This window comes from Apteryx mantelli, chromosome 2, assembly GCF_036417845.1.
Source record: "Apteryx mantelli isolate bAptMan1 chromosome 2, bAptMan1.hap1, whole genome shotgun sequence".
NCBI lineage: Eukaryota > Metazoa > Chordata > Aves > Apterygiformes > Apterygidae > Apteryx > Apteryx mantelli.
In genome coordinates, this window is record NC_089979.1 from 166,865,812 (window position 1) to 166,880,044 (window position 14,233).

Genomic DNA, 14,233 nt, shown 5'->3' on the forward strand with positions numbered 1-14,233 from the left:
AAGGAATTCACACTGGTCGGGCCAAATGTTGGAAAGCTGAGGAAAAGTCTCCTGATTTTCACAGCACTTGGGCCATCAGCGAGAGCTGCTGCACTCATGTCCCATCCTTCCTTTGTTGGGAAGCCCCACAAAATCATTAACACACTTCTCACAGCACCTCGATCTATGTCTGGTAGGTGAGGTGGAGAGGTGCAGAGGAGCTACAGCCTGAGTTAGTCCCTGCACCATCAGCGTAGTCACTGTTGCCTCCCCTAGAGTCGAAGAAACATTTCTTGAGGATGAGCTTAATCGTCTTCACTGTGAATTGCCATTGGGGGTGCCAACATGGGAAAAGCCGTACAGGGAGGTTAGGTACCTAAATTTAAAGGAGCTAAAGCTGGTTCTCCATAACTTCTACAAGAGCAGGAGGATTTCAACAAGGAATGAGGAAGCCCTAGAATAACCTTTTCAGCATGCTACATGTCAGGGCGCTACAGAACTGCCTGTTGACTAAATGCTGGTGAGGAGATAAGTTTGAGCAACTCTGTTTATAAATCTTTGTCTTAAATCTTGGCATCTTTTGTTTCAGTTCAGACATTCTGGAATTAGACAGAAGTGCTCAGCTCACGAAGTTCATTTGTGAAAAGAATGATTTGGTTTGTTGGTTACAGAAAGGCTGAAAGATTAGAAACTCTTTTTTTCACGTTTTCTACTAGACTTTGATGATGGAAAAGCTCATAGGATTTTCATGCTTAAAAATAATCCTCCAGAAATATTCTCTGGTGATTTCTTTCATGCTGCTTAGAGTGACTCAGTCTGGGGGCTTGGACTGAGGTTTCCTTTATATGTCTTTGACACAAATTTCTGCAAATGTTTAAGAAGACATCTCGACATTTCCTGTTGAGTGCCTGGACAGCTTCTACTAGAAGTCACTGCAGAAATGCAAGCCATTTGTTACAGCGAATAACGGTAGTTTTAATATTTTGCAGCTTGTAAAATCAATGTTTCTCTCTCTCACTTCAGATACTGAGGCAAAGACCAAGATAAACTCTTTCCACTTGTGCTCAGTCTGGGAATCCTTTTTGCTTGCTCTCATTGCCCAGGTCCATTTTGTGCTGAATTTGGACTGCAGATTCTTCACCGGGGGGAGAATTAAGGAGCGTCTGTGTGCCACGAAGTGCAAATCGGCAGTGGGAAGGAAATGCTACAGTGTGAGGGTTTCGCATCTCTGGCAGGACTGTGGTTTTCCTTTAGCAAAGTGGTTTCTCTGTCACATCCTGCCCTTGCCTATAGTGCTGGAGCGATAGCAGGCAGCATGACAGGCAAAAAGCATCCGAAGCAAATGCAATGCCATGCAGAGTTGAAAGAGGGAACGTTTGCTTCAGAACAGAGCCTCGGAGCTGATAAAAATAAAAACACAGCGAGGAGGAGCTGGGGAGGAGCGATGCCCCAGGATGCATGTGGGGGGGAATGGGGATGGGGGAGGAAGTCCCAGGAGGGAATACGGAAGGGAAAGATTTGAATTTAAGTGGGGGATGAAGAGTGGGAGAGTTATATAGTGAAATCTTGGTGCCCAGCTAGCCCTGGTCAAAAGTAATCTGTCGCATAAAAATAAGGTAAAATCCATTCTGCAAGTCCAGGGCAGGGAAGGAGGGAGTAGAAGGAGAAATAGAAAAGGTACAAAGGAGAAATGATAGGGAATAGTTTCCCTACAAGAAGCAATTAAATAAGCCAGGACACCTCAGCTTGGAAAAAGAGATGCTTGAGGAGGGATATAAAAGAGGATTTTATGGTTTTTCTCCCCAGGGAAAGAGAGATTGTGAATAGGTTATAAATATTTCTGTATTCGTAAAGGAACCAGGCAATTCCTAATGAAACCAGCACTGAGCAGGTTCAAAGCAAATGCAGAAAAGCATGTGCTTCTTCACTCAGTGCATAGTTAAACTGTGCAACTCCCTGCTCCAGGAGGTTATACATTTTAAAAATTTCCATGGGTTCAAAAACAAAATTTAATTGCATTTATTTAAAAAATATATATAGAAGAAGAAGAATCTATTTGGGATTTTTTTATTATTACATACATTTTTAAAGATTTAAATAGAAAGCTATCATTGATTCAGGCAATCTCAGCCTCTGCTCATTGGTTAGGCTGGGAGGCTGTGCCGGGGCAGTATTTCTGTGCCCTTAAGCCCATTTATATACTTCGCTAAATCCCCAGCTCACCATGGGCTTTTCTGGAGGTAGGAACAGCAGATCTGTGCTGCTCTCTTGCTCTGTGCTTGAGGCAAGCGAAATGGAGATGCTAACATGCAGGGTATGTTCCTTCAGCTGAGCTCGTGGTGGTGCGCCTCACCCCTGGCCAGGCTCCCCCTCTTTCTGCGTTGCCCTGCGTGCAAAGGTGGGGATGGCGTTGGCGCAGCAAGCCGCACCAGCCCCAAGAGCCCTCGCCGCTGGCCTGGCTCAGCTGGCGTGGTACGGGCCGGAGGGGGTTACCTCAACTTGGCTGCAGCAAGGAGAACAAAGAAAGGAAGGGAAGGAAGTTAAACTGAGACGTCGTAAATAGAAGCACTTTGGTGTTTATAAAAAAAAAAGAAGGATATAGCACTGAACTGTTAAGAGGAAATGGAAGTGTGTTTCGCCTTCAGGTTTTGCCCTGCTTAGTAATAAGCCCAGACTGAGGATCGGTTTTCCTACCTTCTGATGTGACTGAATTCAACGTGTCTCTCTGTGACTGATACTCGGCAAATTGTTGCAGAGCCCATCTTTTTCGGTCTGTTTTCTTCAGTCAGGTGAAAACTTAGTGCTAGGCTGGATCAAAGAATATCAAATGCAATGATAATCATTTGTAAAGAAAGCAAACTGGGCAAAGCAGGGAAGGACATCTAGATATAACTTCCGCACAAGCTGTCAGTGGGGGAATAAATGTCACCTAATAGCTGTTTACAGCCCTAACTCCAGAGAGGTTGGAAACTGTCTGCTGATATCAAACCGGAGTGAAAATGAGTTTCCATTGGAAGCACACCAGGTTATTGCCTGGGAAGGTACTAGGGATAGCTCAGCTTGGCTTGATGAAGATGCACTTTGCCTTGCTGTTGTCAGCCCGTGGCTAGTGAGAGGCGTACGGCGATCCTGAGATACCCTGGGCATCTAATGAGCATCTCCGCATCTGAACATGTATTGAAAGAGCAAGACTCCTCTGAGCTAATGTCTTCCAAAAGAGACCTGGAGTGACTCCAGCCCGTTAGGGAGCATTTGATGTGAATGAGAAAAGTGCCGAAAGGATTTTTTTCTGAATTGGGAGTTCACCTGGATTAAGACCTTACCGCAGCACCAGCCTACTGTTTTCAGTTTCATTTCTTTCATTTCTTTCCTCAGCCAAACCCAGTCACATCTCAGAGCCATGCCAGAGCTCTGTAGATTCATGTTTATTCATGAGGGAAAGTTGTTCTCTGCTGCTTCCCGGATAAGAATTGACTGTATATTTGCTGCGAGTGTAGATATAACTGCAAGAAATGTTCTTTGCACTCTAATCTGCCAGTTCTGCAACCCACCGTATACCTGTGCCTCGTACAGATTGACCTGTTTTCCGTTTATTAACCTTTTAAGGGGAGAGAAAGTGAGAGCCTGAGCTTTTATTCACATTTGGCAATGATGGCAGAAAAGGCTACCATCTCCTGTAGCCGGGGGGGGGGGGTTATTTAAACCACCACAGCTGAGTCTGGTAGAGATGGTGTCAGCGCCTTCAGACATCGCAGATGTTGGCCAGTGAGCGGTGGCAGCTGGGGACAGGCATGTCCTGTCGCCCTGGGGTGGTGACCGCTGGCAAATGGGCAAGGAGAAGAGCTGTGGGGGGAAGCCTCCATCCATGCTGCAATGTGAGCCTCTTAGAGGAGGGCTCCCCAAAGCCTGGCCACCTACAGCTGGGGCAACCCGGGCACCTGGCTTGCAAAGAGGGAGGTTGAGCATTGAAGGTGAAGATCTGGGTCTGGCGTGCAGCCAACAGCCTTCGACCCCTTCACTGATGGTTCTCCTCAAGCAAGACTTGGGGAGCCCTCTTCAAGAGGGAGAGAGATGGCTGCTGTTAATTACGCTGATTGCGTTGTTTACAGCAAGAGGATGAGCGGTTTGATCTGCTTATCTGAAGGAAGGCTAAAAGGCAGCTTCGTTAGAGTGGTAAAGCATTTCTCCCTGTGGTCTCCAGAAGAAGATATTTGGCTCCAGAGAGCACTTCACAATCTGCCAGGCAAGAGCATGACAAAGCAGAGTGTCTGGAAGTCACAGTTAAAACAGTTGAAAAGCAAAAGAGTCTTTATACATACATACATACACACATACACACACACACACACATATATATATATACACATAATGGCATGAGTTTAAAGAGTACACCTGATTACCCAGGGATGTGCTAAATGCTCCCGTCTTTGAAAAAGTCAGATGCTTGCTTTTACCCACTGCTCCTCCAGACTCACTTCTGATCCTTTGCAAGGCAAAAGACAGCCCTTGGTGGAACAGCAGTGTGTGTTCTTTGGTTTTTGGCAAAAAGCAAAGGAACAGAGCAGTTCTTTTGATTGAAATGGCATTAAAGGGTTTGCCGTACTGTTTGCTAGGATCGCAATATAAGTGAAAGGTGAATGCATGATTTGTTCCCACCTGCTGCCTTGGATGAGGATTGATGAAGTCCTTTGCATCTTTCCTGCAGGCATTCAGTGCAAGGGAGAAGACATCATTTATAGTTAATTTTTGGAGAAGCCCTTAATAATCACTAGATTTGGTTTGGTCAGGCAAAACAAACTCATTCTTGGATCTGTGAAGGCCAAGTGATGCCAAAGGGAAGACAGAGATTCCCCTTTTATGAGACACATAGCAGCTCTTTCTCAGATGTTTTTTTTTCCAGATATTGGTCTGTTGTAGTGACATGACTCCATATTGCCTGCCCTTGCCTTGCCCCCTGCTCGCAGCAGTTTGCCAGGGAAAAGTCCATCAGTCTGCTGATAGACTTCTTTTTGTCTTCTTTCTGGAGAAAGAATACAATTTTCTGGAGACCGTTTGATAAAGGCTGTCTGCATCCTGGTTTGGACAACAGGCACAAACTTACATCTGACATCGTATAGGCTGACTGCAGCATAAGCACTAAGCATTGGACTGCAGATTCAAAGCATCTTACAGGTGCCAGATCTTCGTATTGTCTAATCCATTTCAAAAGGGAGTGCTTTTTTTCTGTCTTGCATTTCAAACAAGAAACTTGCATTCCATACAAGTTATTATAATGTAAGCATTAGACGTTAAGTTTTTTACTGATTTAGAGTTAGTATGAGTTAATTGTATCTCACTTAGTTTCAGATACCTCAAAGGTAAATATCTATGAGCTAGTCATGGCAGGCCACCTTCTGATCATTGGAGATAAGAGGATACCTCCGGAGAATTACTCATTTGCTCTACTTTAGATAACCATCCTGGGGTGATGTGACATGCCAGCCAGAGCTCCTGTTCCCATTGACTTCTCCAGGTTTACTGACACATCTAACTTGTAGATACATAAATTGAGGTATATGAATCCCACCCATAAAACCTGGACCCTCCCTGACAACTACACAAATAATGTCAGCAACGTGGGAGTCCAGCAAGGAAGAATGGTATTAGAAGACTTAATAGGCAGACATAAGAGGTCTTTGCAGATGCAATAATTTTTAAAGATCCACTCTGTGTATCTTGTAAATCCAGTGTCATACGTCTTCATCTTATTTAAATCGAAGAGCGCTTTTGCTACAATGCTGAGCAAGACTGAGCTTCTAACATGCATTGCCAGTGGCGGTGAAAAATACTTTCATAGAAAAAGGCAGGAATCACAAATATTCTCAAAGTGCGTAATTCAGAATATTTAACAAGCCATCTCATACTATCATCTTGTATTTTATTTTGCATTACAGTCTGTCCTGGGGTAATGGGTGCATTATAATTATCAGGGCTGATGGAGGTAAAGATTGTAGAATTTGAAAGACTCTGTCATGAAATCATCTATTTTCCATGAGCAGAATACCTAATATCATAATACTTTTGGAGCTACTGGCTGTTTGGTAGCAGATAAATATGATTCTGTGGGAACTGAGCTTTGTAACTGATATTAGAAATCTGAAAATTGAATTTTAATGAGTGATGCAGTAGAGCTTGCACCGAGAAGGTATTGTCAACTATTCCCTTTTCAGGCTCCAGTAAACTCACCTCAGGACTTTATTTGAAAAGTTCTATTTACTCATGAAAGAATGAAGGAAAAACTTGTGCGATAACTGAAAGAGAGCTGAGGTTTCTTTTTCAGCTTCAAAGCATTTGCGTGCTCCCTTCATTGATCTGAGATAGCAAGCTGCCTCCGTCTGAAACAACTGATGATGACGCCAAGCTTTTTCTTAGCATGAGAGGTAAAAGACGATTTAAAAGAGGTACTTCAGAGCAGGATACAATTATCAAAGAAATGCAGCTTGACAGTGGTTTTCATAGTTCCCTTTGCTCACAAGTGAAATGTATTATCTCAAAGCTTTCTTCTTCATATTCTGGCTTCTCTCGCGAGGCTGTTGACCTTAACAACAACACTTTACTCACAGTTGGGGAAGTGTTTCAGTGTAATGGGGCATGACAAAGAACTGCAGAGCAAAGGTGCTATGAAGAAGTGACTCTTAGGGAGGTCTGATGACAACCCATCTATCTAATTCAGGCCAAAATTGAAGTGCACGTCTGTTGGAAATTTCAAGGGGGAAAAAAATGGTTTCAAAATCGTAGAAAAAATCCTAAAATCTGAAGCGTGCTGAGGCAAAAACAAGCCTGAAATGTTTAAATTCAGGTCAACCAACTCCTTTTGGCTTCAGTGCTAATGTTACAATATTCAACAGTGTAGCATGTATGTTAAATCATTAATGCCTTATGAAGAACTGGAAATGTTCAAAATGGAATGGCAAATCAGAACACCATATTATAACTCTAGAGAAAGGATGCACCTGGCCTTTTTTCTCACAGAAAGTTGCTATTCAATTCGAAAGATTATTTGGAAATGTTTAATTTTGATAAAATCCTATGGTTTCAGTCTGAAGTTTGCTCCATTGGTTATTGCTTCTTTCCTAGCTTGGGTAGGGCTTATACCACAACCTTATGCCACCGTAGTACACTCCCTTCTGTAGAGAGCAACTCATGGGGACGGCACTGTCCCTCCTCAGCCTCCTGGAGCCTCTTGGGCCTTCTCCCTTTTTAAAGCAAAAGCAAATTCTTGAGATTTGTATCAGGATTTGGCTCCTGATCCCTTGGATGTTATCAGTGTCCTCTTCCTGCTGAGCACATTGCCTGCACAACCATCTAATTTCACAGGGAAGCAATGCTAGCAACAGAAGTTTGGGGAAAGCAGAGGAGTGGGAGCATGTTTTGCACATCTGTGCATTTTCAGATCAGGTGTTTTAATGTGACATGGAGAGGTAAGGGCAGGGAAGAGAGACATTTATTTAAGCGTTTCTGCTTTTTTTCGTCTAAGAAAGGCACTGTTCATTGTTAACCCTGATTTGTCCAGTGCTGCACAGATGTGCTGTTCTCTGTGTGTGAATTTCTGAAAACTACAGACACCTCCAGTGCTGAATTTCAGGGACTGGGGTTGTTGAAAGCTACATGTTTAAAGAAAATACTCCTGCGTACTCCAGGCCTTATGCTCTTCTTTCCAGCTTGTACTCCTCATTTGGGGCAAAAAACATAAGTTCCTAAAGCCCTATTTGATTTGAGAAGATTTTTTAAAACATCTTCCATTTCAGGCATTTAGGAACTGCTGGTAAATTAATGAAAAAGAATATAACCCTTTGTTCAGCAGGTGACCGTGATTCACACCCCACCAGCTCCACCAAGGTAGTTGAGCTACCAAGGTAGTGGAGTCCTCCTTCCTACAAGGTCCTGCATCTTGGTGGTAGGTTCCACATGCCTTTGCACCACTGATCTGCTATGCCATGGTTCTTCTGCTCTGGCCTCATACACTGTGTACCCAGCAGTCACTCGTGCTTGTTCTACCACCAGCTTTTCTCTTTTTCCAGGTTGCAGAAGGCAATGGGACAACATTACATGCTGGCCCAAAGCAGAGGTGGGAGAAGTTGTGGTGAGGCCGTGTCCAAAGTACTTCAGATTCCTCACCAATTTCCTCGGTAAGCAAAACCAGACAATTCATCTCAATGAAATGGTTTTATGGCTTCACTGCCTGTAGTGTGTTGCATCATATCATAACAAAAACTTCTCAGTACAGATAGAGGGAGAACAGGCTCAGAGGGACTCAGGATTTGCACAAAGTAAGGAGGTCTCCAAGCCGTAGATGAATACCCAAACCATTGGGGCATCCTCCCAATCCTTGTTACAGCACAACATACTACTCGAGATCATAGGAATGCAAAAATGGCTCCTGGTGAAATTCAATCTTATTGGTGGTGTGCAGCGAAAATTTAATCAATGTATGCAATAGTATGTTTGTTGTACAAGATGGACAGTTTAGCACTGTGTTAATTGTCTCTGACATAAAATAAGCTGAAACCGAATGTAATAAAATATTTTTCTGTCGAAATAACATATTTGGCCACTAGCCAAGAAATTATCCTAACAAATAATGGGCAGGGAAGGCTAATGGAGAAAGCAGGTTAATGTGCTGGTCGGCACATCTCGGAAGCTTTAATTTAAAACTCGGGTCTCGAGGGCAAACAGCAACAGGGCTCTTTGTCTCCTGCTGGTTTACAGTCATTATTTAGTATTTTTATTATAGTAGCCCTGCAGGCCTCCACGGAGAAAAAGGCTCTTTTGCTGTGGAGGTTATGCAGCAAGCTAATAAGTGTCCGCTTTTACAGGCTTGCACTCCAAACACACAAGACAGGTTATGAGGGTCAGTAAGGATACAGTATTGTCCCTGTTTAACAGACCAAGCACTGCTTAATGAGCACACACTGATTAGATGACTTGCCCAAGGCCACACATAAAGTCTTAGCAGAGCCAAAAGGGAAGACGAAAAATCTCTGGAGTCCCGTCCTAATCCTGTAATCTCCCTGTTTCCAAAACTCCCCAGTATTTCATCGCTGCTGAATCAGCACCCAGGAAAAGCAGGCAGAAGCTGTTGTAACGTCCCAGCTGGCACAAGAAGACCACTGAGCTCTTCTCCAGCTATGTGGAGGAATTGCTTTCAGTTGATGCTCTGTGTCCTCCTGTCTCCTGAGCCCAGCATTCACTCACTGCATCTTAGAGACCCATCAGAGTCAGATAAACGGATAGAAAGAAACTATCTCAGAAGTACCAATAAAGTTTCCAACTAAGAAAGTTTTCCAGTGTTTCATCCCACCAGAGCAGAGCAATGAGGAACATATATGATATATGTATGTATATATATGTCACTGGAGCTGTGTTAAACTTAAGCAAATGAAAGCAGGATGCCTTTAACCATGCACTAAGATAGGCTTATGAGACTCAATGCGTTTGCCCACTCAGGGGCCTGTGTTGCCCTCTGAGATGCCCTAGGACATCTCGGGTGGCCCTTGCAGAAGGGTGTAGATCCCCTATGGCTCATGTGTCGTTAGAGATCTCAAAAACCTAAGGGCATCTCAAAAGACCTATGTTTAGGCCAATGGGTGGTTCCTATTCTGAGAGAAGTCTAGACTCCATTAAGAGCAGTCAGGGCACCACTTGGGCTCCCTGTGCGCTTACCTGAAAGTGCCAGGCCAGGAAACAGCCTCAAATACAAACCAGCCCATGACCCTTCTCTGCATATCCGTGTTGTAGCTTGGCTGCTGGCATTTGTGCTGTTCTGGGAGCAGTGAGCTCAGTAAATGTCATCTGGTCTTGCAGCTGACAATGTCAGCAGCCTTCTGCAGGGGGTTCTCATGTGAACCTCCCGTTTCTTGGGACGAATTTCGTCTGGTTAAATGTAGTTGTCTGCATCTGATGGTCATCAAGGGTTTCCTGCCATTGAAGAGCTGGTCCATTTGGTCAGTGATGGCTAGAATATGATTCATCTCATCTTAAAGTAACCATCTAAAGAGATCTGTTGAATGGCACCTTGAAAATGCCTTCTTCCCACTGAGTATGAGGAAGCAGAGTGACTTGCTCTGTGGGAGGAAGGGAATTCAGTGCTCTTAACTTCTGCTGTTTCTAATGCAGTTGTACACGTACAAGCTGGGTGCCTAGGTTCCCATTAAAGTCAACAGTAATTTAGTCAGTGCAGCCAAGGGATGTCTGTATTTAGAGACCTAAACAGCTCTGTTGACATAATTTGCTGTATTGATCAGGTGTCTGTTGAGTGTAGTGGAAGCACTAAGCTCACAGATGGGCATCTACACTGTAGATGCTGAGGGCTCAATACAGTTTCCTCAACATAACATATAGAGCTATTAGAGATACCCTGGGACGTCTAAGAAATCCGTGAGAATGTCTCAGTTGGCACTAAATACCTATATTTGGGAAACCGAATGCTACCCTGGAATGGCATTAATATCAGCTAATTTTAGAGTCTACCGTATGGAAATCTGCCTCTGAGATTGTTTTACTGTCAGTGGTGAGAAATAGACTCTTTAAAGGTTCAGTTCAGCTGACTTTTAGACGTCTACTTCAGGATGAGTTGAATAGCATCTTAAAACCGCCTGTTTCTCTCCATTGACAACAGAATGATTGTGGAGTGGCTGTGACAGATGTAGATGTCTTACAACATGGATGAATCCCACCTTTGCCAAACGTATATGTTAGCATCTCCTTCTGTAAACAGACAAACTGATGCCATTTCCAAGGCGAAAACAACATCTTTGAATTTCTCTGAGCTGTGCACTTTGTATGATCATTTACAAATGTGAAAATGCAGCCATGGTCATACGTAAAGTGAATGTAATCTTGCCCCTTGTTTTACAAGACTCCTTGCAAAATTAGTATCATGCAAGTTTGTTTTTCCTCTGTAGTGATGAGTATCACTGAATAGTCCTCAAGGAAATTAATTATCTGGTAAATGTTTACATCCTCCTCTTTGATCCCTTTGCCAGAACGTGAAAGCTTATACCAAAGTTGTGGGCAAGAGGAAATCTTTTTTATATTTATAGCAAGAAAAGGGTGAAATATTGGGAAACAAAGAGTTAGTGTGATTTGCCTGCCTAATGGAGAATACGTTCTTCAGATGACTAATATCCTATCTCATGGTAAATAAAGGATAAAATGTATCTTGGTATTTGGAAACCTTAAAATGCCTAGCATAGTCCTGATGTCATTTGACATTAAATTTTTATGCCATTCACAAATCCAGAAGATTTTCATTATTTCCTGACATTCGTCAGTACCATGTGAAGGAGATGGATGAAAATATTTTTGGCACCTTGCTTTATTAAAGTGCATTACTTGTGATCTCTGTACCAGAGTGTTCCAGCTTTCTTTCAATACATAGTGAAGATGACATTTGTAATAGGGATTTGTTTCCTGCAGTTTCTCCAAAAACAAATTGTCCATACTGCAAGAGTTAAGCAGTATAAATTAGCACTGACATTTTTTAAGCTTCAACTATGAGATGAGTTGCTTAAGGGGTTGGGGGGGTGGGAATAACCGAGCTCGCTGAACTATGCCATCCCACTCAAAGAGGGAGATTGCTTTCTGGGTTTCAGGATTGCCAAACTCCACGTTGGAGGTGCTCACCTCATAGTCAAACCCCAGCACAATTCACTGCTGCTGTGTAGCTACCTACCTTGTTTCCTCTGGTGTTTTAAATTCACTTCTGCTCTCCTTTCTCCTTCCTCGTGCATATGTTTTACTTCTGTTTCCTCGTTTAGTGTATTTTTTTTCTCAAGCCATCTGTAACAGACCTGTCCAACTTCTGCATTTCTGCAGACCAGTGGTGCCTGTTTCCAGAGTCACACTGGCATGGCAGATGCAGTGTGTGGAGCTAAGTAGCCTGGATGCAGGTGCATCCTCTTGAGATAGGTCTATACATAGTCAGCTCAAAATCCTTCAATATTGGTTGAATGTCTTGAAACAACATCACCACAGTTTCGAATATCTTTGTGACTTCAAACATATCTTCCCTCCCCTACTCCAGGAATTCCTGATTTCCCTCTCCAATAAATAAATGTCTTCATCCCTTTTCTTCATTCATCCTTATCATTTTCATATCCAATACTAACCCTTTCCCAGTGTTTGAAATCCACTGCCAAACACTGGACACGAGTGATTCTAGGAAATAGAATTTGCTGACACTGATGGATCCCACACCATGAATTTATGCTTTTGCCAAACTAGTGGAGACTGCACAACTTAACAGGTTTAGCCTAATTGTTTGTGGCAGTGCCCTCTGAAACAGATGTTGTCATCAGTGCCTTTTCATACAGATGGGAAGTCATTTTCTATCAGAGATTCTAGCTGGTATTACCAGCCAGCACTGGTTCATGCCTTGCCATCTTCCTGTTGCGTTTAGACATGACCTTCTCCATCAGGGTGCAGTTCTAACCCAAGGTCACAACAAGACAGCAGAAGTTCTCAGAAAACTATTGTGACATCCATGCAAAAATAAAGCAAAATAGTTAAGTTACAGAAGTAGTCAGGAAATTGATCTGGAAATTTGCCCGATATATCATTGATCACAGATTGTGAAAATAAAAGTTTAATTGTCCAGCTGAAGCACCTATTAAGTTCTCACTTATCCTCTTGAGTACTGGACATTATCATTCCTTAATCATGTGCCTTGTACCAGGCAGATCCTTGGGCTGTGTTTAATATGTAGAAGGTTCCTGAGATAAACTGTGAACCACTGGGGTAGGGTAGCTCTCCAGTGCTACTCTTCTTCCTCCAGAATAGAAGATGATGGGAAATGAATTGTCTGCTCCTACAAAGATTTCAGAAAAATGTTGTCACTGCCTTTTAGTCTCCCCTGTTACATGCAAATGACGAAAATGAACTAAAGTTGGAAAAGATGGGTATTCTGATAAAGTCCATCATGCTAGAAAAGACTGGAAGAATGTGGCTCAGCAGCACTTGCTTAGTTTAGTAACAGAAAGGGTGAGTTTCCATTTCAAGAGTGGAATTTCAAGGAGTGAAAACAGCATTTCAAGCCAAAATCCAACACTGGAACAAAAACAGATGGCTGTAAACTGCTATGAATACAGTCAGACTAGAAATTGGAAGAAGGTTCCAATGAGGATTTGTGGAAGAATTAAAGACAGAGTTTAGAGATGGTATTTGATGAGCTTTTAAAGTGATTAGAAGATATTAAGGATCCAGGACATCTCCAGGACTGCTTCTGTATGTTCTTCTGATGGACCCACTGCATTTCATGTTCACTGATCCAAAGAGACAGAGAGGGAAAGAGACCTGGCTGTGTAGCTCAGTGACTGCCAGCAGAATGAGGGACTCAAATCTGCAGCTGAATATTAGGTTATGATTTGTGCATTATGAGTCATGAAGGCAAGCCAGGACTTGAGCGTTGGTCTCAGGTGAATCTTGAGTTCCTGTCTCAGGTAAAATCATGTCCCCTCCTCTGACTCTCATTGCTAAGAATGCTCTCCGGAAGGCTTAGGACATTTTTTAGCTCCAAGCTGCTGCTCTTGGTCCTGTTTCACAGTCACAAATCCTACCTGCTGAGAAGCAAATTCTCCAGGTTGTATCTGACTTTGGATCTCCATGGAAGCAATACTTTTCCTGGCTTGCTGGAGTCTTAGAATGAGCATAAAATTATCCGTGCTTATCATTGACAGCTTTTATATGCACTTACAGTTTGTTAGACTGATTTCCATGGCTCATTCAAGAGGTTTTGTGCAATTCTCCAAGCAAGAATTAAGGTGAAATGAGAGTCATGTAACAACTCCTGTGGCTGTCTAACACCAGCTGTACAAACTGGCAGTTGTATTGTATGTCACTTCTAAGATACATATTTGTGCATGGCAGCAGTAAATGTTTAGGTTTGTAATCTTTTCCCCTTCATGCAAATCTCAAAATGACAAGGGTATTTAGCAGTATTGATTAATGAAACAAGTGTGCTTTTATTTTTCTGCATGGAAACAGGGATCCAAAATGTCCAGGCTACATGAGAAAGATGATTCAATCTGGTCAAGTGATTTAAAGATTCTTGAATTTAAACAAGAGCAAATATTAATAAAGATGCTTTTTAACTGAGTTCAGCCCTGATCCTTTCTGTCTACATGGTGCAGGTAATTAGGAGAAGCATCATCTCACCTAACTTTAGCCATATGAAAGCTCAATATTTAGTCTAGCCAGACATGTAGGTTATCTCTTG

General features: G+C 42.8%; 1 protein-coding gene across 1 annotated transcript in view; it reads left to right on the top strand.

Moving 5' to 3' along the window:
* The window catches only part of LOC106498925 (vasoactive intestinal polypeptide receptor), a 122,872-nt gene that overhangs the window by 55,262 nt on the left and 53,377 nt on the right, over positions 1-14,233 (top strand). The window contains exon 3 of the mRNA XM_067292003.1: positions 8,040-8,147. Coding sequence (XP_067148104.1) covers positions 8,040-8,147 — 108 coding nt within the window. The remainder of the gene's footprint in view (positions 1-8,039; positions 8,148-14,233) is intronic.